This window comes from Carcharodon carcharias, chromosome 5, assembly GCF_017639515.1.
Source record: "Carcharodon carcharias isolate sCarCar2 chromosome 5, sCarCar2.pri, whole genome shotgun sequence".
Taxonomy (NCBI): Eukaryota; Metazoa; Chordata; class Chondrichthyes; order Lamniformes; family Lamnidae; genus Carcharodon; species Carcharodon carcharias.
In genome coordinates this window covers 200246467-200270815 of record NC_054471.1, presented here as the reverse complement: position 1 = coordinate 200270815, position 24349 = coordinate 200246467, and the positions used below count along the sequence as shown (strand labels likewise).

At 44.0% G+C, this 24349-nt stretch overlaps 1 protein-coding gene across 2 annotated transcripts; it reads left to right on the top strand.

Moving 5' to 3' along the window:
* Nucleotides 1-665: 665 nt before the first annotated feature.
* tdh (L-threonine dehydrogenase) lies at nucleotides 666-24349 on the top strand. Of its 2 annotated transcripts, none has more exons than XM_041188523.1 (9): nucleotides 666-755; nucleotides 9331-9521; nucleotides 12849-12891; nucleotides 13455-13525; nucleotides 13617-13766; nucleotides 14159-14331; nucleotides 16071-16161; nucleotides 21906-22175; nucleotides 23075-24349. In XM_041188523.1, exons 2-9 carry the CDS (start codon nucleotides 9335-9337, stop codon nucleotides 23212-23214), a joined length of 1125 nt encoding a protein of 374 aa, XP_041044457.1. In that variant the 5' UTR covers nucleotides 666-755; nucleotides 9331-9334; the 3' UTR covers nucleotides 23215-24349. The 2 variants fall into 2 exon arrangements, with proteins under 2 accessions (XP_041044457.1, XP_041044458.1); XM_041188524.1 differs by lacking the exon at nucleotides 666-755 and adding an exon at nucleotides 822-917.

Genomic DNA, 24349 nt, shown 5'->3' with positions numbered 1-24349 from the left:
TAGTTCTGAAGAAACTGTCTTTCTCTCCACCGACGCTGTCAGACCTGCTGAGTTTTTGCAGTAGTTTTTGTTTTTGTTTCAGATTTCCAGCATCCGCAGTATTTTGTTTTTAGCCCCAGAGCATTACCCTGGGTCTTTGGATTACTAGTCCAGCCACAATACCACTACACCATCCCCCTCCCCTTTCTATAGCTGAGAAATGGTAGCATTGTGGCTCTTCATGATTGAAGCCTTTCACCAGCCAGGCCAATAGCCTCAGTGACACCACCCACAGGCGAATAGCCTCAGTGACACCACCCACAGGCGAATAGCCTCAGTGACACCACCCACAGGCGAATAGCCTCAGTGACACCACCCACAGGCGAATAGCCTCAGTGACACCACCCACAGGCGAATAGCCTCAGTGACACCACCCACAGGCGAATAGCCTCAGTGACACCACCCACAGGCGAATAGCCTCAGTGACACCACCCTGGCCCCTAAGGCAGAGCTCGGCGGGCGCCACGTGGGGACCTGCCGCCCGGCGGCGAAGGAACTGTGAGCTGATTGGCGAGTCTGGGTGATTGACAGGACCACTCCTCCTGCTGAACCAATGAACGATGGGGTTCCGGCTTCCTGCCCAATCAGCGTCCCCTGCCCAACCCCACCTCCCACAGCCCCACAGTTCGCGTCTCTATAAAAGGCCGCGCGAAGGCGGCTGATGCAATCGGAGTCGGACCAGAGGGAGACCGAGGTAGAAGGTGGTGGGAGCTCAGGTACGACCGGGCCGGGCCGGGCCGGGCCGGGCCAGAGCAGAGTAGGCCGAGCCGGGCCGAGCCGAGCCGGGCCGGGCCAGGCCGAGCGGGGTCGGGTTCTTTTCCTCCCCTATCTCCCCCCCGGTGGATGCTGAGTGAGGGGGAGGTGCAGCTTCACCTCAGGTGCTGGGTCCGTGGGGCGGGGGGGAGGGGGGGGGTGAGACTGGGGGGTGTGGGGGGGTGGGGGGGGGTGGTGAGACTGGGGTGTGTGGGGGGGGGGGGTGGTGAGACTGGGGGGTGTGGGGGGGGGGGGTGGTGAGACTGGGGGGTGTGGGGGGTGGGGGGGGGGGTGGTGAGACTGGGGGGTGTGGGGGGTGGGGGGGGGGGGTGGTGAGACTGGGGGGTGTGGGGGGGGGGGTGGTGAGACTGGGGGGTGGGGGGGGGGTGCTGAGAGTGGGGGGTGTGGGGGGGGGGGTGGTGAGACTGGGGGGTGTGGGGGGTGGGGGGGGGGGTGGTGAGACTGGGGGGTGTGGGGGGTGGGGGGGGGGGGGGGGTGGTGAGACTGGGGGGTGTGGGGGGTGGGGGGGGTGGTGAGACTGGGGGGGGTGGGGGGTGGGGGGGGTGGTGAGACTGGGGGGTGTGGGGGGGGGGGTGGTGAGACTGGGGGGTGGGGGGGGGTGGTGAGACTGGGGGGTGTGGGGGGTGGGGGGGGGGGGGGTGGTGAGACTGGGGGGGGTGGGGGGTGGGGGGGGGTGGTGAGACTGGGGGGGGTGGGGGGTGGGGGGGGTGGTGAGACTGGGGGGGGTGGTGAGACTGGGGGGGGTGGGGGGTGGGGGGGGTGGTGAGACTGGGGGGGTGGGGGGTGGGGGGGGTGGTGAGACTGGGGGGGGTGGGGGGTGGGGGGGTGGTGAGACTGGGGGGGGTGGGGGGTGGGGGGGGTGGTGAGACTGGGGGGGGTGGGGGGTGGGGGGGGTGGTGAGACTGGGGGGGGTGGGGGGTGGGGGGGGTGGTGAGACTGGGGGGGGTGGGGGGTGGGGGGGGTGGTGAGACTGGGGGGGGTGGGGGGTGGGGGGGGTGGTGAGACTGGGGGGGGTGGGGGGGGGGTGGTGAGACTGGGGGGTGTGTGGGGGGGGTGGGGGGGGGTGGTGAGACTGGGGGGGGTGGGGGGGGGGTGGTGAGACTGGGGGGGGTGGGGGGGGGGTGGTGAGACTGGGGGGGGTGGGGGGTGGGGGGGGGTGGTGAGACTGGGGGGGGTGGGGGGTGGGGGGGGGTGGTGAGACTGGGGGGTGTGTGGGGGGGGTGGTGAGACTGGGGGGTGGGGGGGGTGGTGAGACTGGGGGGTGGGGGGGGTGGTGAGACTGGGGGGTGTGGGGGGTGGGGGGGGTGGTGAGACTGGGGGGGGTGGGGGGTGGGGGGGGTGGTGAGACTGGGGGGTGTGGGGGGGGGGGGTGGTGAGACTGGGGGGTGTGGGGGGGGGTGGTGAGACTGGGGGGTGGGGGGGGGTGGTGAGACTGGGGGGTGTGGGGGGTGGGGGGGGGGGGTGGTGAGACTGGGGGGGGTGGGGGGGGGTGGTGAGACTGGGGGGGGTGGGGGGGGGGGGTGGTGAGACTGGGGGGGGTGGGGGGGGGGTGGTGAGACTGGGGGGTGTGGGGGGGGTGTGGTGAGACTGGGGGTGTGGGGGGGGGTGGTGAGACTGGGGGGTGTGTGGGGGGGGGTGGTGAGACTGGGGGGTGTGTGGGGGGGGTGGTGAGACTGGGGGGTGTGGGGGGTGGGGGGGGGGGGGTGGTGAGACTGGGGGGGGTGGGGGGTGGGGGGGGTGGTGAGACTGGGGGGGGTGGTGAGACTGGGGGGGGTGGGGGGTGGGGGGGGTGGTGAGACTGGGGGGGGTGGGGGGTGGGGGGGGTGGTGAGACTGGGGGGGGTGGGGGGTGGGGGGGGTGGTGAGGACTGGGGGGGGTGGGGGGTGGGGGGGGTGGTGAGACTGGGGGGGGTGGGGGGGGGGGGGGGTGGTGAGACTGGGGGGGGTGGGGGGTGGGGGGGGTGGTGAGACTGGGGGGGGTGGGGGGTGGGGGGGGGTGGTGAGACTGGGGGGGGTGGGGGGTGGGGGGGGTGGTGAGACTGGGGGGGGTGGGGGGTGGGGGGGGTGGTGAGACTGGGGGGGGTGGGGGGGGGGGTGGTGAGACTGGGGGGTGTGTGGGGGGGGTGGGGGGGGGTGGTGAGACTGGGGGGTGTGTGGGGGGGGTGGGGGGGGGTGGTGAGACTGGGGGGGGTGGGGGGGGGGGTGGTGAGACTGGGGGGGGTGGGGGGGGGGGGTGGTGAGACTGGGGGGGGTGGGGGGGGGGTGGTGAGACTGGGGGGGGTGGGGTGGGGGTGGTGAGACTGGGGGGGGTGGGGGGGGGGTGGTGAGACTGGGGGGTGTGGGGGGGGTGTGGTGAGACTGGGGGGTGTGGGGGGGGGTGGTGAGACTGGGGGGTGTGTGGGGGGGGTGGTGAGACTGGGGGGTGTGTGGGGGGGGTGGTGAGACTGGGGGGTGTGGGGGGGGGGGTGGTGAGACTGGGGGGTGTGGGGGGGGGGGGTGGTGAGACTGGGGGGTGTGTGGGGGGGGTGGTGAGACTGGGGGGTGTGTGGGGGGGTTGGGGGGGGGGTGGTGAGACTGGGGGGGGTGGTGAGACTGGGGGGTGGGGGGGGGGGTGGTGAGACTGGGGGGTGGGGGGTGGGGGGGGGGTGGTGAGACTGGTGGGTGTGTGGGGGGGTTGGAGGAGGGGGTGGTGAGACTGGGGGGGGTGGGGGGGGGTGCTGAGAGTGGGGGGTGGGGGGGGGCGGTGGTGAGACCGGGGCGCATGGGGGGGAGTGAATATTGGGGCCTGGGAAGTGTCTACAGTGAGTCTCAGTATTAACAGGGACAAATAGGGAACGTGGATGGCACCTTTTATAGTTCAGAAGGAAGAAAAGTTCAAAGGGATGTTCATGGCAACGAAAAGTGATTGTAGCTATTTACTGACTAATAACTTCAATGTAATCTGCCTTGTGAGAATCCAAAATGTTCACCCTGAATTTTACAGTCTGGTGTCAAAGCTGTTTTTAAAATATCCGTATTTTTTCAAAATTAAATAATTGTCTAGCTGTTAAATACAGCATTAATTTAATTACATTGAATTGGTTTCTCAGGTTAATAGTAGGAAGAAGGCATTTGGGACGTAATGCCAGGTTGATAGGTAGGCATTAAGATGTTTCCACTTACGGTGAGACCAAGACTAGGGGCTGTTAGAGAATTCAGGAGAAACATCTTTTCCCCGAGAGTGGTTATAGCATTGATGCCTTTAAGGGGAAGCTAGTTAAATACAAGATGGAGAAAGGATGTGCAGAAAGGCTAAATGAAGTAGAGTGGGATGAGGCATATATGGACCATTATCACTGGCAAAAGCTCCTTCAGCCAAATGGTCTGTTTCTGCCTATGTGTATCTAGTAAATTACTTGAGGAGAAATGTGCCTCTTTAATTTTCTTGTTTTAGAACCCCTAGATTTTGAAGCTATGTTCTTATCTGCTTCCTTTGCCCCCTTGACAAATTATGTTTCCTGGTTTACATCAATATTTTATGTACGTAAACTAAGATTCTCAAGTAATTTTGTTGCATTTGAAGAAAATCCTCAGGTTAAGTAATGAATACCCAGGAGTGATGTGGTGGAAGACTTCAGGGTGTATTTGTAAACCTGGGCTCAAACTTGTTTTTAATAACTGTAGGCCATTTTGTGTCTCGATCCTTTTTTGTCATTCAGTGAGAAGGCTGATCTGTGATCTAACGCCGTATACATTTTTCCCCATATCCCTTAATGCCTTTAACAAAAACCTGTAACTTAGATTTTAAAATTAACCTATCATCAATTTCCATTTGTGGAAGAGTGTTCCAATTTTCATCCATCCTTTGAATGTAAAAGTGTTTCTTAACTGCTGAAAGGCCTGTGTCTAATCTTTAAATTCTACCTCATGTTCATAGATTCCCTTTCCAACAGAAATAGGATAGATCCCATTAATATCTTTGACTTCGATCAAATCAGCCCTCTAAATTTGAGGAAATGCAGTCCTAGTTTGTGTAATCTGTTTGCGATTTAACTCTTGGAGTTCAGGTATTATTCTGCTAACTGGGTTGTCTGAGGCTGAACCAGAATGTTTGCAACTTTGGTGTCATATTTGACCCTGAGATGAGCTTTCATAAACATATCTGTGCCATCATTAAGATGGTCCATTTCCCCTTCCAAAATAAAGCTCGACTTCTCATATCTCAGCTCTCCTGTTGAAACCCTCATCCATGCCTTTGACTCTTCTAATGCACTCCTCCCATATTCTTACCACCTCCCCACCCCTCATAAACTTGAAGCCATCCAAAACTCTGCAGCCTGCATCCAAACTCTCTCTGAGCCCAGTTCGCCCATCACGTGTGCTTGCTAAATTACACTAGTTCTTGGTTAAGCAAAGTTTCACTTTTTTTCTCTCCCCTAAATTCTCATTCTTGTTTTCAAACCCCTCCATGGCCTGACCGCGCCCCACCTCTGTAATCCCTTCCAGTTATGCAACCCTCAGATATCTGCCCTTCCCTAAATCTTGTTCTTGAGGACATTTTTATTATGTTAAAGGCGCTGTATAAATAATAGTTAATGTAGATCTAAGTTGCACTGCCTCAAGGCCAGTTCATACTTCCTTGTCATGTTGTGCCCAGAACTGTTCACAGTGCTCCTAGGTGTGGTCTGACCTAGCTGAAGCACGACTTCCACCCCTTTGTATACCTGTTTTCTAATAAAAGCCAGCAGCCCATTAGTGTTTTGATTATTTCCTGTAGCTGTTCATGACATTTTTAATGATCTGTGTATGTGAAATCCCAAGTTTCTTTGGACCCACTGTTTCAGGCTTTTAACCATTTAGAAAGCACTCTTTTTTAGGTCCAAAATGGATTACCCCCCATTTTTCTGCATTGGAATCCATTTTGCCACAGGTTTTCCCATTTCCATTTATTAATATCCCTTTTGTAATTTTCCACTCCCCTCTACCCTCTCTCAATGCTATCTTTGTGCCATCACCAAACTTAAATGTGTGGCTTTCTGTTTCAGAACACGATGATCAGTAGAGTATAACCTTCAGTCAAAGCCGTACTTGCATGACTGCACGTAACTGAGACCAGCGCTGTGTGAAAGTGATGCTGTTTATACAGATTAGTTTAATCATTTGCCGTTAATTATAGGGAGATTCAAGAACACCAGATACATGCCAGGAGAGGTGGAGGAATTCTGTTTAAAGTAGTCATGCTGAGTAACAGTGAGCTTGATTTATTGTACATCTTGTGCTGTGCTTTTCCCCTATCATCCCCTTTCTTAAATACTATTCTGCTAAACAGTGTGCACCCTTTTCCTCATAAAGCATGTCTTGGAATCGTGGTGATGGAGAGAAACTGCCCGAATGGGCTAGTGGGAGCAATAGATCTCTGGGGGGAAAGAGGTAAATAGATCCTTGTGGCTGAATTGACTCTTATGTTTTTCTTTTAAATTTGTAATATGAAAATTATTTGGATTTGTTAGTACAGATGTGGCTACCCACTCTTCAGCTGGGCTTTTGCTGACTTCCTTTTTATTTGTAGTACCAAAAATATTTGGATTTACCAATATAAATGCGGTTATGAGGTGTCTCACCAGAAGAGACCTTAGTCTATGTTGTCCTTCTGCTCTGTCCCTGTAACTGAAAGAAACCTCTACCCTATTTTGTGGTCCCCGGGAGTACTGCGTTTATCCAGTTAAATTTCAGTTTTTGGCAGCTGTCATGTCCTTTGCTATCAGAGCAACAAAAGGTGTCTCGGATCAGGTACCCAGTGTAAGCTGCTTTCTGGGCATTGTCAACTTAGTTATACAGCATTTAGCATGGTTTCTAATATGTGACATTGCCTTTTGGCACACCAGGCCTTTTGGTCTTGTGCTTTGCAACTGGATGGGGTGGGTGAGGGATAGCAGGTGGGAGACGCTGGTCTAGGTGTTGGATCACTGTGTTATGTCAGAGTAGTAGGGAACACATTTGAATATTCAGTTTGTGGTGAACTGTCAGTCCCAGAAGCAGTTGGCAAAAGGTGTGGTGGAAAGCTTCCATTTTGGAAGAAGGGCAGTGTGTGTTTCTTGGCTGGTTTTGGAATGAGGAACTGTATAAGTTACCTGCTCAGTGAAAACGTTACGTGGCCTGGGAAAGTCCAGGAAATTGAGAGGAAGCACCCGAGACAACAATAGATGGTGGATGGTAGCAGGTGTATGTTAAGTAGCCAGGGTTTTTATAGGACGTTCACTTGGTGGGGTGGGAGGCACATAGATTCTCACAAATGTTAATGATTTTGTGGCTAAGGTGAATTTGGGCACAGCCTAACTGCTGCTTCATTAAATACATATATAAACAAATATGTTCTTTGCGCATTATCTGCATGAGATTGTTTGAATTCTGATTTTTGAACTGAACTGATAAATGGAAACGTGTTGAACATCTCCCACTTTGGATCCTATTTTTGCATTTTGTTGATCAGCCGCAGTTACAGCAAACAAAACCAGTAGTAGTTTGGGAGAAAATCTGCAGAATGCATTGTGCATTTTTGTGCAGGTTACATGTTATTTATCAGACTGGAACTTTGATTAGAAGCCATGCACAACTTGCTTTGTTTGTTCAGTTTATTTTGGGTGCACTATATGACCTAGAGTAACTTGTTCTTCCACTGACATCAGGATGTGTAAACAAATAAGATTTGCCTGGCGAATGTGTGCTTAATACATTGGATATTAATTATTAAACATCTAATGATGCAGTCGATGTTAGAATTGTCAGACATTTAATGTACCATATTTCCTCAAGTAATCGTTGATCTCATGTAAAATTCAACCCCTGACTTGATTTTTTTTCATATACCTTGTGTCGACCCTTAATTTTTGAGGGATAGTGGGGGTAAATCAAGTCTAAAAATAACAAGGGTTTGTGGAATTGGTGGTCAAGACGAAAGGAGCTGGAATTGAAGCTAATTATTACATAGCAATAAGATGACTGCTGATCAGGAATTCAAATTGAAGTACATCAATGGAAATAAGCACCACACCTGGAATAGTAAATAATAATACAAAAAGAAAGCCTTGGACGTAGAATAACCATAAGGAACTGGAGCATCAAACATCTGCAACACTTACTGTTGCCCTTGTTCTTCTATTGGCTTCTGTCCACTCAGCCCCTTGGCAAGATCCTCAGGAAGTAGACCCTGTTTTTGCAGTGAAGTCTCTTGGTCTCCTGGAATGATCCTAGAGGGAAGGGGCTTCTGCCAGGTTCAGAGAGTGTCGGAAGGGTGCTGACCCTCCCTGTTCCAGCTACTGCTGCCATGCCACAGGCAGCCTCAAACTCCAGCGCTGCCTGGCGACCTCCACTCAACCACTTCACTTCCCTGCCTCCAAGCTGGCAGATGTTCCTCATGACACCACCCCCCCCCCAAACCCCTGGATCCCTCTATCCTTTCCTCAAAGGGTGACATGCAACCTCCTTCCACTTACTCTTTCATGCAAAGCGTGAGACAGTAGGGTTTCTTTTTAAATCCTTCTTTCCTTTGTCTTGTCCTCAAAAATAGTGTTGTTTTCCTCCTTGGTTTTCTCTCTGTCAAACAACCCAAAGATTGACACCAACTTTATGATAAGGAATAATGATTAATTCCATCCCTTGAAAATATTACTTCTGTATAAGTTGACCCCCTGCTTTTTGCCTAAAAAGCTCTACTTTTACATGAGTATATAGGTACATACCATCTCTGTTCTGCCATAGTCTAAAAGGAATTGGTCATCGTTCTCTACCTATTTTTTGAATTGATAGTTGGATATCACGAAGGTGGCAATGCCTATCTCTGCCATTTTTTTTTTGTTTACTATGCAGACTTCCCCAGTCAGTGTATACCCACCAGTGTTTCACCTTTGTTTTTCTAAATCTAGGTGGCTGAATTTGTGTACCATTTGCAACCTATTTAGTACTGATCAGGATTTCAATAAGATCTCAACTTTGTGTGCTCGAGTCCACTGGAGGGCTCTAACCTACACCAACTGTGAAATTTTTGTCCTTTGTCCAAAGCAAGAGGGAATGAGAACTGGTTGGATTATTACTGAAATCAAAAGGACAAACAAAGATCCTGTACTGAAACCTGGAGCACAGCAAAGCTCAAAGGACATAGAGTTGAACTGAATTAATATGATGTAGTGGCCATAACTGCAATGAAATTATATATAATGCATCCAGTAGAAAATTCTTTACCCAGGAGTGATAAGAATGTGGCATGTGCTACCATGGGTGGTAGTTGAGGCAAATACCACTCCTGAATTTGAGGGGAAGATAGATAATCCTGAAAGGTAAATGATTGGAAGGATATACTAACAGTTAGATAAAGAGGGATGGGGGTGAGGCTTGTGTGGTGTACAAACACTGACATGAGCTAGTTGGGCTGAACGGACACTCTAAATGTGCCAATGAAGATTATTTTATAATTAAATGAACATAATTTTGGAGTATAGCGCTTAATTACTCCGGTTAAACTTGTATCCTTTCTTCCTCAAAGGTGAATGATGCCAGTTTTCAGGAATTTGGCCAAGACTGCTAAACAGGCACTGCTGAACAATGGTTGTAGCTGCCAGATTCCTGCTGTGTCAGTCAGGCTAATGAGCTGGTCCCCAAGGCAAGTAAATGCAGATGCTAGCTTTCACTCCGTGTCTTTTGCTGAATCAGATCATCCCCGTGTTCTTATTACAGGTATGTGTTTCTTCATTTGACACCTCCTGGTATACTTGTGAAAAATGTCTCTGTATAAAATTAGACACTTGTTTTACCTTTACTTTAAATTCTAATGTTGGACTTTGGGAAGAAAAAATACAACAAACCACCTTGGTGGATTTTGAAAACAGGTATGCTCAATAGGTACTAGCTTTCTAACCCAGTGTTATGTTTTACTGTTATGTTTCTGTCCATTTTTTGTTTTGCCCTCCTGAAGTTATTTAATCATCTTACTTGGATATGGTTCTACAGATAGAGCACCCTCCAACAACCTGCTCAATTTGTTCTCTTTGAACATGAGTTGTAGCTGTGACTACAAACAGGATATTTGATTACAATATTTAGATTAGTCACATCTGGTGCTGTCCTTGCTTGAAATGCTATGACTATATGTGCATGAGTCATTTTGAAATCAGAACCCAGTTAATATTTTTAACCTTACCCCAACCCAAGGGCACTTGAGAACAATTGTAAGAGGGCCCACTACCACTCCAGTCAAATATATCTAATGCAGGGCAGACAGGGTATCCACTATGCAATTGCTAATCATCTGGGAACTGCTGTTGTTTCCAGTGTTGGAAGTCTTAAAGTTATAGACCTCAGATAATCACACTGATGGTAACAAATGCCTACAATTACAACTGTTAACAACACTACAAAGTAAAATAAGAAGCCAAACACAGAGGTGCTAACAGTTACCATTCCAGAACAAAGGAATGGGATTCACTGCGTAGTCCTCAAGTCTGGCCTAATAAACTGGTGTGGCTGTAGCTGTGTACACCTTTTAATGTGTGTGAATTGTTTACAAAAATATAGCAACTGTCATGGAGCAATTTAATTATTAATACCTGCAAACTTGTTAAGTTTAAGCGTATACTTCCGACGAGCACTTCAGCTATATGCTAAACGAAACATAAGAAATAGGAGCAGGAGTAGACCACATGGCCCCATGAGCTTGCTCTGCCATTTGCTATAGATGATCTTCAGCCTCAACTCCACTTTCCCATCCACCCTGCATATCACTTGATTCCCCTAGACCAAAAATCTCTCTATCTCAGCCTCAAATAAATTCAACAATGGGGCATTTACAATCCTCTGGTAGAAAATTCTAAGATTCTTTGAGTGAAGAAATTTCTGCTTATCTCAGATCTAAATGATAGTCTCGGGATAAGGAGCCAATGTGCCCCCACTGTTGTGACGTGGCAAATGATGTGTGCTAGGTGGATCAAACCCACAAGGGAAACTTGATCACATGGCCACAACTCTTTTGCAATTTGTATTTTATTTCGAGATGTGTGCCCTGAATTCAGAAGTAATAAGATTACCATGACTTGAGGTTTTTTGAAAACTAAATTAAACATTTATTGACAAAAAAGATTTCAAACACCTACATAGGTCTACAAATTACGACTATAATAACTGCTAAAATCCCTATTTAATCTGGCTTCCAGTTACATCCCTTTAAGGCAAGTTTAAAAAAAAATATATATTTAAACAGATCCAGGCAAAATTGCATCGTACCCTGGACAGCAGAATTTAAAGTAAATTTTCTCAGTTTCATTCCTGTGGACAGCAACGTGATGCCGGAGGCTTATCACACTGGTGTTCGATCTTAGAATGCCTTCTCCTCTTACACACAGCCTTCTCTCCTTTTATACATGTTTCTCCTTTTTTAATGCAAATTCCACTGTTCTGATATGTCTTTGGAACTTTACCTTTCTCATAAGTCTTTTCATTGTATTAACACTATGTATTAATACTATCAGTAACCTTTGGGAAAAATAAACATGCTTTGGCTTAGCTTCCTCTGGCTAGGTGTAACATCTTACCAGCTTTCTGAAATTCACACTAACCTAATTTATCCAAAAAAGCAAATTTTCCTCACCCCTCACATTCTAAAATTTCAGCCATGTTTATGTATTTAACATTTCAAACCTAGCTTTTTGTTAATGACTCAAAGCCTCCAGACCAGCTGTCTCCAATTCAATTAAATCACACCACACACACACACACACAAACTATCCAAATGCTGCTATTAACCTACCTTTACTATAAATCACAATAATATGAGAATTATTACATTTTCATGATACCCACGTTCTAGATTTCCCAGCCAGGTGAAACATTTTCACTCTAATGTTTGTGCTGACAAATCCCTTCATAAACTTGAATGTTTCAGTGAGATCACTTCTCATTCTTCTTAACTCGAGGAGGCCTAATTTACTTAGCCTCTCACCATAGGACAACCCTCTCACCCCAAATACCAATCTAGTGAGCCTTTGCTGCATTGCTTTCAATGCAAGTATATCCTCCTTTTACTGCACATAGTATTCCAGGTGGCTCTTGCCAAAGCTCTTCACATTTGTAGGAAAACTTCCTAGTTTTTATACCCCAGTCCCCTTGTAGTAAAAGCCAACTTGCCATTTGTTGTCTTAATTGCTAGCCTGTATGCTAACTTTGTGTCCCTCTTGTACACCCAGGTCCCTTTGAACATCAACATTGAAAAGTTTCACGCCTTTTAAAGATTATTCTGCTTTTCTATTCTTACTACCAAAGTGCTATCTTTTGTGTGCTGTGTTACCCAACTGATGCCATTATACAGTCTGTAGAATTGTATGTTTTGAACATTCTCTGATAATGTTTTACTCTTTTGCATTGTCCTATCTGTACCATTGTGCAATTGATCTAGAGAGGCGATGGTGGCACAGTGGTAATGTCACTGGACTAGTAATCCGGAGAATGCTCTGAGGACATGGCAGCTGGTGGAATTTGAGCTCAGTTAATAACTGCGGAATATAAAGCTAGTCTCAGTAATGGTAACCATGATAATATCATTGATTGTTGTAAAAACACACCTGATTCACTGTTGCCTTTTAGGGAAGGAAATCTGCCATCCTTACCTTGTCTGGCCTAAATGTGACTGCAGACCCACAGCAATGTGTTGACTTTTAACTTCCCTCTTAAATTGTCTAGCGAGCCATTCAGTTCAAGGGCAGTTAGGGATGGGCAACAAACGTTGGTTTTGCCAGCCATGCCCACAGCCCGTGAAAGAATTTAAAAAAGAACTGGAATTTTAAAAATGTGCAATTAATACTGTACAGTTGTGAATTGCTCTTCTATCAAGATATCCAAAAGTTGTATTCAACAATTGGTGTGTCTTGCCTGGGGTTGTCAGAATTCTTACGTGAATTATGAACTGATCTTGTACAGATAACTGCACAGATGAGTTTTTCCAACCAAGCAGCACTGTGCTATTGAAAGGAACTATAATGATTAAGTTTCATGCTAATGTGTTCTGCATTTCAGGTGGCTTAGGACAACTTGGCGTGGGACTTGCTAACTTGCTACGGTATGTAAGTGAAACGTTTGTATTTGAAATACAGAAGGTTCACACTGTTCAAATGGTGGATGTGCAACAACTGATCAACTTGACCTTCTGCAATATGAAAGTTTTATGTTTGTGTGGGATAGAGCTGCCTCCAGTAATGAGTGGAATCTGCCAAGCCAATAGAAGTTCAGAGAATTTTAAATATAAATGAGATCAACCCAAAACCACTTGTTTTACTGTTTTCCATGATCCTTTACATTTCTTTCTTTAAGATTAGTTAGCCTGAATCAGCCCATTTTGTATATTTTCATGATGCTTGGCCTTGTAAATTGCCTAAAACAGTTTTATACATGCAGAAGCTTTTTGTGCAAGGATATGATATACTAATTTTTATAATGGCTGTCAAAATGCAACTTTTTAATTGGTAATTCCTGCCTGTGGCTAACTTGTATAGATTATGGTTTATTGACGTGGACACGATATGGAACACGAAAAGCACCTTTTTGGGGGGGGTGGGGATTTTTAAATTAGTCGTGTTTCTTTCTGCTGCTGATTTTTCTAAAAATAATTTGATTCTATCACAGGAAACGCTTTGGTAAAAACAATGTAATTCTCTCTGACATCAGGAAACCCCCAGATCATGTGTTCCACAGTGGTAAGTGCTCAGAATTTAAAAATAATTTGTTTTCCAGTACTGAGAAGACGAGAACATAAATTTTTAAGCTAATCACATCTTGCTTATCCAGGGCCATTTATATATTCTGACATCTTGGATTACAAGAACCTGCGTGAAATTGTTGTCAACAATCGTATCACATGGCTGATTCACTACAGTGCACTGCTCAGTGCTGTCGGGGAAGCAAATGTACCTCTAGCACGCAATGTCAATATAACAGGTGAGGAGTGGACAAACTTGTGATTCCTTTAAATATTCTAATGTCTACATTTGAGACAATTGAATTTGAGCTTAGTTTGGTTACATTTTTCTCAAAAATGGTTGCTTAAGGTGCATTTTGGACACCTGAAATAGCTTAACAACATGTGTATGTGCAAATACTAGCTTGAGCTGCACTTAAACATTTCTGTAACAGGGAATTTATTTTTGAAAACGTGAAACTTTTAGAAGCTAGTTATTTGCTGGCAGTATATTTAGTTACATGATCGGGGTGCTAAAATTGCTTGGCTTGTAATATATTTTGTTTTCTTTAATAGCAGATTGTATTAAACAAATGCTTCTATCAATTGTGATTTTTCTTAAGTTTTAGGTATAATTTCAATCTATTTACAGGTCTGCATAATGTATTGGATATTGCTGCTGAGCATAACCTTCGCCTGTTTGTTCCCAGCACAATTGGTGCATTTGGATCAACTTCTCCCAGAAATCCAACTCCTGATCTCTGTATACAGAGACCGAGAACAATCTATGGAGTCTCCAAGGTGCATGCAGAGCTAATGGGAGAGGTATGTGACATTAAAGAATATTGACATAAAAGAGCCATTGACTTTCCATGTTTCTAGGTTCTATATCTACAAAAGCCTCTCCTCTTGGTTCTCTTTTATTCCTAGTTGGACTAAGAATTGGCTATTTCCTTTTTAAATTTTAAATTGACTCTGGAAATGAGGCCATTCTTCAGTTTGACTTAATTGTTTTCTTTAAGTTTTTCCTCCTGAATCCCTTTTCATCTTTCCCGCACCCTGCTGGCAAATTCTTTCCAATTCTCTTTGAAAGGGCTGTACAGCTGATGCTTTATTATGCATGTTACTACTTTAGACTGGGATGACTATCTACTTATTTACGTCAGCAATTGTTTGTGTTTCTGAATGTGGCAACCACTTAGTCAGCTGTTATATGAATTTTTTGCTTGTTTATAATTCTATTTATCATTCATAGTAACCTTATTTACAAATGAAGTTTAATATTAAGAATTGTGAAAAAGTGACGTCTGACTTTGGGAATTACTGGCCAGTTAATAAAAAAACTATTTTACAGAATGTTATAACTGCCTAAAAGACACAAATGACATAGGATTGTGCACATGAATTGAGAATTGGCAAATTCTTTTCACATTCTCTGGAATTGTTTGTGGAAGTCTAGTGGACATCTACTTGAATTTTTAGGAAGTACTTGATTAGGATGTTCATATGTGGACCTGAAGGGGTAATGGAATTAATGACCAGTTAGCTGACCAGATTTAAAACGGTCCTCATTACTTAATGCAAGGGGCAAATAGGAAAAATCTGTGGAGAGTTGTTGGTGGAATTCATTCAACCTGTTCTGGGCCTCTGCTGTTCAGATTATTTGTGATGGAGGGAAGAATGGTGCACAAATCCCTATATTACAATGAGCTAGGTAGTGATCTTTCGCTGCTGTGATAAGTGCAGGAAGTGATAATTGTATGATATGTGGAGCATATTCGGTGTGACTATGGAAAAAGAAGCCAAAAGGTCCAGGATGTTGGTTAGGAGAGTATTCTGAAAGCTTAAAAACAAAAAAACTGCGGATGCTGGAAATCCAAAACAAAAACAGAATTAACTGGAAAAACTCAGCAGGTCTGGCAGCATCAATTGATGCTGCCAGACCTGCTGAGTTTTTCCAGGTAATTCTGTTTTTATTCTGAAAGCTTGCCTGATCTATCACTTGAGTAATGATTTCATAATGTTGTTCTTCTGGCGTTCAATCAGCAGGTTGCATGCAGTCTGTAGTAGATTGGGGTTTGTGTATGGGCTGGTTAAGGTTATAGCAAAATAGCCTCAATGGTCCAAGGTCAGTAGATTTTTGGATATGGGAATAGTGTGGGAAGGTGGAGTTGAGAGACTAGCCATGATCTTGTTGAATGGCAGAGCAAGCTAGTAGGGCCAAATAGCATACTGCAACTCCTATTTTTTGCATTCATTCCATAACACATTTGTCTGTTCAGTAGTTAAATTTTTCCATTTAACCTTTTTTAATTGTAACATTCAGTACATTTATGAACAACTGAGATCATCTTCAAATTTGTTTTGTGTAGGCATTTTATGGCAGAACTTAATATTTCAAGTTGGCTTAAAAAGTGCTGCAAGTTTGATTTAAATGCAGTTAAATTTTGTGAACTTGCATTAAAGATTGCTACTGTAGTTATGAAATGGTGCCAATTGTGGATCTGATTTTCTTTGTAGATATATGTTGAGTTTTAAATATGTATTGTGTGTTTGCTCAATAGTATTACCACCACAAGTACGGCATGGACTTTCGATGCTTGAGGTATCCTGGTATCATTTCTGCTGACACCCAGCCTGGTGGTGGCACAACAGGTATATTAGCTCTTTCTTGTGATTCTTAAATTACTGTTTAGTGTGTAATACCAGTGCTGGCAAATTGTGTACTCGTTATAGTAGGCTTAAGTGAGATGAAGCTCTGCTGAGCAGGAATATATTGGGGTGTGGAAGGAGCCATTGTGTATTAAAAGGTTCAGTTGATAACAGTTTCTGCGGCCCTGATTCCCATGGCACATTGCAACTGGGTCTGGATCTCAATGCAGCACCACATTTACCTACTCCCTGCTGATCTGACTTGTTACAGCTGGTGCCATGCTATTTTACAATGGTTTTTTTTTTAAAGTCTGCTTAAGAGGAATTTTATAAAGTACAGTATAAAACTTTGTTGCAGTACTTGCACGTGACACTGTTCAGATAATTAGCAGGCCTTATGCAACTGTTTTTCAGTGCCTGGAATTGTACATGATCAACTGCTCTTCCCACATACTGCTCAGTCCTTCTCCTTGTCTAAATGCAACCATTGCATCCTAAGCAGTGGCTTCGGTTCTTGCTGTGAATTAATAACTCCAGATCTCTCAGAACCTCTATTTTCCCCGCTCTTTATTTTCGTGCCGCTCTTTATTGACATCATTTACAGCGATCAGTTATCATGTAGTGTGAAGAGACCCAGCTCTACCTTCCTTTCACTCATCAGGCTCCAGTTGAGTAACAATATCTTCCAGTTCAACATTGTCAGGAAAACTAAAACCGCTGTCTTAGCTGATGCTACAAATATTAGTTTTGTACCATTGACTTCACCCACCATCCACCCCTAGCTACATACTTGTGCTGAAGCAAAGCCATCTGCTTTCTTGAAACACTAACTCCTGCCAAAGCAAGAATGGTTGGTCTGCACATGTCCAGAATGCCAATGACATCATTCCGCTGCACCCAGTGTAGTACACCTCGGCACATGCATGAAAAGTTTTTATATCTGTATGGACACACTTCCTGCAATGAATATGGTTGGAAGTTTAGGTTTAGCCTGAAGAACAGTAAAGCGATCTGTTAATCATTTAGGGACAGGTAGCCTTCCAAATTCCAATGTTGAGCCAGCCAAACTCAGTAACAACAGGGTGCCCTGGCATACTGTACACCACTCTGGTTCATGTATCAAATTGTTGAGTTTTGCCAGAGAGGATAGGCTGAATCCCCAATCTCCCATGGTTAAAACTCATCCCTGAGGAAACCCTCCTTATGCAGAAGTTGCATGAAATCACAGAACCCAAATGAAGCAATAATGATACATAGAGGACTTTGAAGATTGTTTAGCTGATCAAGAACCATTAAAATACCGTGTGTGAAACACCCCTTATTACAGGTAGATAAAAGCAAAATACTGCGGATGCTGGAAATCTGAAACAAAAACAGAAAATGCTGGAAAAGCTCAGGTCTGACAGCATCTGTGGAGAGAAAAAAAATAATGTTTCGAGCCCGTATGATGATGATTTCTCTGAAGAATGCTGTTAGACCGGCTGAGTTTTTCCAACATTTTCTGTTTTTGTTACCACTTATTACATGACTGGACTTCAAGCCTACTATTAAATTTTGTGCTTAAATTAGACCTCCATGAAATTGTATGCCTATTTTTCAAAAAGGGGATGGCTTTGACTGTTGCCTATACAGGGGAGAAAACCTAACTGTGACTATTTGAACAGTGCCATTTTTGGTCCTGGCTGTTGCTGACACCATCACTTGCTATGATGTAAGGGAGCAACAGAATCAACTGCACATGCCTGGTGTTGGCAGCAAAGGCAGCTGCCTTGAAACCGTCTCCCACCCTGTGCGGATGGAGTTGAAACCCCATGTTCTGGTTAGCCCTAAGGTTGTCTCCAGTCTTCTGTAACAGTGGCAATATCAGCCTGCCTGCTGCTGAAAGAAACCCTTCTGTATGCCTCCAGAATTTGAATGCTCTAATGTGAGGACATTAACATCAACAACTACTTGTATTTATATAGTGCCTTTAATGTGATAAAATACCCCAGTGCGCTTCATGGAAGCATTTAAACCAAAATTTGACATGGCCATGAAAGATAATATTCTGGTAGATGACCAAAAGGTTCATCAGAGGCAGTTTTTAAGCAGTGTCCTGAAGCAGGAAAGTGAGTCAGAAAGGTGTAGGGAGGGAATTCCAGAGCTTAAGACCTTGGCAGCTGAAGGCATGGCCACCAATGGAGGGATTCAAATCCGAGATGCTGAAGGCTAGAATCAGATGAGTATAGATGTCTCGTACATTTGTGGGATTACAGGGCTAAAGAGGGATGAGGCTTTGGAAGGATTTGAAAACAAGGATGAGAATTTTAAAATCAAAATGTTGTTTAAACGGGAGCCAGCGTAAGTCAACAAATATAGGGGGCGGGTGGTGATAGGTGAACAAGACTTGGCATGAGTAAGAGCACAGGGAGCAGCATTTTGAATGACATCAATTTCAGTTTATGGAGGGTACACTGTGGGAGGCTGGCCAGGGGTGCATTAGAATTGTCGAGTCTCGCTGTAACAAAGACATGTTTTGTGGCTTCAGCAGCAGATGAGCTGAGACTGAGAGTTTGGCAATGTTAAGGAGGTGGACATAGACAATCTTAGTGAAGTCATGGATGTGTGGTCAGAAGCTCACCTTGGAGTCAGTTATCACAACATCAAGGCTGAAAATTGTCTGGTTAACCTCCGGAAAGCAGCCAGGGAGAGGGATGGATTTAGTAGCTAGAGAAGGGTTTGTAGCAGGGACCAAAGACAATAACTTTGATCTTCCCAATGTTGGAGGAAATTTCTGCTCATCCAGTACTAGATATCAAACTAGCAGTCTGACAATTTTTAGTGTCAGTGGAGGAGAGAGGTGCTGGTGAGGTAGAGCTGGATGGTGTTAACATACGGATGAAAACTAATGCTGAGTTCTCAGATTATGTCACCGAGGGAGGAGGCTAAGGATAGATATTTGGGGACACTGGAGGTAACTGCAGGGAATGGAAGCAAAGTCATTGCAGTTGATACTCCAACTATGATTAGGTAAAAAAACATTGGAACTAGGCCGAGTGCTGACCGGCCCAACAAGATGATGGCGGAGAGGTTCTGGAGGAGGATGGTGTCGTCAACCATGTCGAAGGCTCCAGACAGGTCAAGAAGCATGGGGAGCAATAGTTTACTATGGTCACAATTACTTGGGCATTAACTTAAGACTTCTTGATAAGAGCCATTTCAGTACTGGAATGGACAGAAACCTGTTTGGAGGAGTTTAAACATGAGATCTAGGAAAGATGAGCATGGATTTGGGAGGTGTAAACACTCTTGGGAGAAAAGGGAGGTAGGAGATGAGGCAGCAGTTTGCAAGGACACTGTGGTCAAGTCTTTTTTCCTGAGGATTGGGGTAATGATGGCAGATTTAGAAGAGAGAATGAGTTTCTGAAGATTGAACTTGTAGCATATCAGCTAATGTGAGGACCAGGAAAGGAGGTTGAATGGTCAGTATTTTAGTGAGAATAGGGTTGAGGGACCAGGTGGCGAGTCTCATGGTCATGAAAAGCTGGATATTCCCTCTCCAAGATCAGTCACCCCTAACTGCCCAACCTCTGGTACATTAACTTCAGTGTTTGTTCTCTTCTAACTCCTTTAATGCCTTTTTTCTGCTGCCTCCTTTTGTCCTATTTTTCTCTATTGAATACTCCTTAAATTTGACTCCAGCCTTCCACTCAAATGTCCTGTTCCCGCCTTGCATTGTTTCCTTCAGGTAACAGATTCAAGTGCAATATAAACTTTTGATGATCTGCAGGATTGTACAGTAACAAAAACTCTACTAAACTGTAGTCACATTGAGATGATTATACTGTATGACATGGAAAAAAAAAACACATTTGAAACTTCAGGAAATCGGATACTTTGTAATTGAGTCCCAAAATAAACCAGTACATAAACACTCCCTCTTGTTACCTCAATTACAGTCAAGTAATTTTAGACATTATGTTTGTCAACTGTGTATGATGGTGCAATCACTCAAACTCTTATGGGTTTGGTTTATCCATTTAAGAGTGAACTTACTACTTGCACTTAATGCAAATGCAGATTTTTTTTAAAAAACAAACAGAATTAACGGTAGTTGTACACAATTGATTTTGATATGGAATTCAACAGAGGCCCTATAATTCTGTGCAACCCCAAGACTAAATTCTGGGGCAGATCTTTTCAGTTCCTGCAATATATTACTAATGCTTAATGTAAATGCAATTTTATTTAAAACAAATATAAACTTTAATAGCTATAATAATCAAATAATGTTGATTGATACAACTTCCACTTACACAGCTCTTGTAAGACGGAGCAATTCCAAGTCAGTTCACAGCCGGAGTGAAAAAAATAGATCATATTAGAGTGCCCGAAAGCTTGATTGAAAGATGGCTTTTGATTTTTTTTCTCTAATCATATAAACCGTTAGTTGGGGTTCCTGAGAACAGGAACAAGCCACTCAACTTGTGAGAACTCCTTGCATTATAACCCTCAGGTCTCCCAAAAATCTCTCCTTGCTTTTTCTCCATTTTATTGCCATGCTGCTTTGTCAGCATTTCTTGGTGGTCAATTCACGTGCCGTGAGGGAGATAGCATCTGAAACTGTCTTTTGTAAACAAAACCTTTAGAAAATGAACTAAAAAGCAGAGGTTATGGTAACTTATTTTGAAAGCGTTATTCTTCAGTTAGTTGTCTGAATAGTCATTCCTTTGTAAATCTTAATTGAATGTCACATCAAAGCCAATCATGATTATGGTCTTGCCTGACAGCTGCCTAAGTGTACTTTGAGAGCAGCGTTTGGTGGAATATTGGTGAGAATTAGGAACCCTAGTTGAGACCATTTGTATTGCTATCCAGACTAAGATTAATTTTGACACAGATTGGAGAAAATGTCTGGGTTCTTCCTGATCTGTTACTCAATAAATTTAATAACAGCATCGTGCGTTTTTTTTTTTAGCATTCCTGAGAAGCCCACTGTGGTTGCTTAAGGTCAGGGATTCAAGGGCAAAAGCGTGGACAAAAGAGTCATCAGGAAGTTGTAGGAAGGAGGGTGGCAAGGTGTTTTTGCTGAAGGAGGAAGATTGGAGGGTGTGGGCATATCGGGCGGCGGGGAAGAAACATTTTCCCAATTTGACTTCTGTCCACTCCATAATGCATGTATACAAAATTTAGCGCACAAAGGGGTAAGGATCTAGGATCTAATAGTATAGTGAAAAACATGTGTAATGTAATCTTGATTGAATTAAAGTTCCTCTCAAATCTAACTGAAAAGCTAAAATAACAGTGATGATTCTATGACTGCTTGAAGTGGTGAATTGGAGCTAAGGCAAACACAATTCAGCTATAATTTGACAAACCAAGTCAAGCAAAGACTATCAGAGTTCATTTTATAGGTAGATCCTGAATTTACCTTATATATTTGGGCAGTGCCTATTTGCTTGCCTCAAGAAGCTTCAACGTGGAATTTCTGATCCTTGTGTTTTCTTTAAAAAAAATTTATTTCTGCTAAGAGCATGTAATCTTGCTTTCTGATCATTGTAAGAGTTTGCACATAGCTGCTTTGTAATATACTTGAATTCTGTTAATAATTTGTGAAACTTTGCAGCTTGAGTATTTCTAAGACCAAGTAGTCATGTAACCAAGGTGACCGGCTGCATTGGTGACACTGCAAATATTTCTCAGTTTAACTGAAGCATGAAAGCTGGCAGGCTTTGTTCAATTACTGGATGTTTGCTTTTATTTTTCAGACTATGCAGTCCAAATTTTCCATGATGCTGTAAAGACAGGGAAGTTTGAATGTAACTTGAAGCCTGATACAAAGCTCCCTATGATGTACATAGATGACTGCCTGCGCGCAACACTGGAAATCCTAGAAGCACCAGCAGAACAGCTTACAATGAGAACTTATAATATCAGTGCAATGAGCTTCACTCCTGAAGAGCTGGTGGCTGAAGTCCGAAAGCACCTGTCTGACCTTAAGATCACTTACAAAGTTGATGAAATACGCCAGGCAATCGGTAAGTGCTGTCCATATTGCCTATTCTTAGTATTGTGATGCGGAGTTTCTAGATTCATGTGGAACACCAATCTACAATTAGAGCATGTATTTTGGTTGATTGGAAATTTCTCATTCCTGTTACATTTTGTCCTTGCAGTGATGCACTGTATCCAAAATGGGCTTTATTACATCTAATTTGTGAATGAGTGCATAGAATTAACAATGGCCCAGATCTTGTGGTCAGCAACAAAGGAATGGTGCTTGCTGTTCACAGTGCTGACAGCTGCTCACTGACTTCACCAACTTCAAATTACATGATCAGTCATAAATTCTTCTCACCCAGTAGGTCATTGGAGTCTGCAACAAACTTCGAGAGGGTGGTGGAGGCAGGTTTGATCGAGGAATTTAAATGGGAAATGGATTGCTACCTGAAAAGAGTGTGTGCGATGTTATGGGGATAAGGCAGGGGAGTGGGACTAGGTGGAATGCTCTTTCAGAGAACCAGTGCAGACTTGATGGGCCAAATGGCCTCTTCCTGCATTGTAAAGATACTGTGAATTTCTGCCAAACAACCTATCTAGCTCTGACAGGTTAATTTTATAAGTGTGTTGTTTCACCCCTTCAGAATTTAGTCAGTGCACTGTACCTATTAAATCCATGTAGCTAATGTAAAAGCTCAGGTTATTTGGCCTATTTAGCTTTGGTTTGCTTTATGATTTTAACTGTGGCATGTCCTACCTGTGATTTTTGAAATGTAAATTAAAGCATTTTCCAAATCATTCTTGCATTTAGATTGTTAAAAGGCTGTAATTTTTTTTTGTCAAGAGAGGAACCTCCTTATCTAAGTCTTTATTTTAATACTTGTTATGACTAGTAAAAATGCTAGAAGTTTTTGAGAATTTGCCTGTCTGTTTTTAGCTGATAGCTGGCCAATGGAATTCGATGATCAGAATGCTCGCCATGACTGGGGCTGGAAACATGAATACGACCTTCCTGAGCTGGTGTTCACAATGCTAAATTTCAGTACAACTGACAGTCGGTTGATGCAAGCAAATTAGATGAAGGTGAAAGATTTTTTGAAGGACCAGAATCTACAATGGGATCCAATGTACATAACATAATTAGATCATAAATCTTTGATCACTTTTGTGTAAATAATCTTTTTCTGTACTTGAACTAAGACTGCTATGGCTTGATGTGCGTCTTGTGCAAAGAAAATTTATGACATTAGAGTTAATGTTAGTAACCTGAAAACGTTGCTGAAGTGTTTGGGCTGGATGAAGAGTGACTGGTGTTACCAAAGGGCTGTCAACATACAGGGCAATATATTTCATTTGAAGTTTTATTTATTTATTAACTTTCAGAACTGAATTTTAACTCTGGGGAAAAGTGTGTATTTTGTGGGAGGAAAATGGAAGTGACAGATCACTATCTTTAACAAAGATATAGAGCCTTAAGTTTTACTGTGAAATAAAATCTGCAGTACTCCAAGTTAATCTTCACCCACCTAAGTTTTTGTTAATGCAGTTGAATGAGTAGTGTAACAAACTGTACTGTGCAATTTATTTTATTTGTGCTGAAGATTTTTTATTTTGTAGACCATTTGCAGTATTGCGATTGTGCCGTTACCCCATTCTGATGTTATGCAAATTTGACTTCAATGCAGAATTAACGTTAGGTTATCTCAAGCATCTAAAATCTAACCAACAGAATGGTCCAACAACTCAGTACTTTGATTAATTTTTTTTAGATCCATAGTAACATATACAAAAGTGTGTATGCTAATGCTTTTATTTCTTTTGTAGTTTTTGATTTTTGTTCATGCTCATGCACCTCATTGCTTGCACATCATTGCAAGCTATCTTCTCGTGAAGATAGTGGGTCCTGAGCTATTTTGACATAATGGTGCAAATTATAATAAGGAAAACAAACAGGTTTCAATATAGTGATGGATAGTCAAATGATAAAAATGCAGCTCCAGTACTTTTTTTGTGGAACTTTTTTTTTAAAGAATGTGTTGAAAAACCCTTGGTTGCTGTTTTATTGCAAAAATGTCTTGACACTTCTATTTTGCTAGAAAAAAGTTTGCATTAAGTTTCAGATATATTTTGCATTAAGGCTTTATTGAATTTGATGTTTAGCAGAAAAAAATATTGATTTATGAACATTAAAAGAAAGGGCATTCTAAATCCA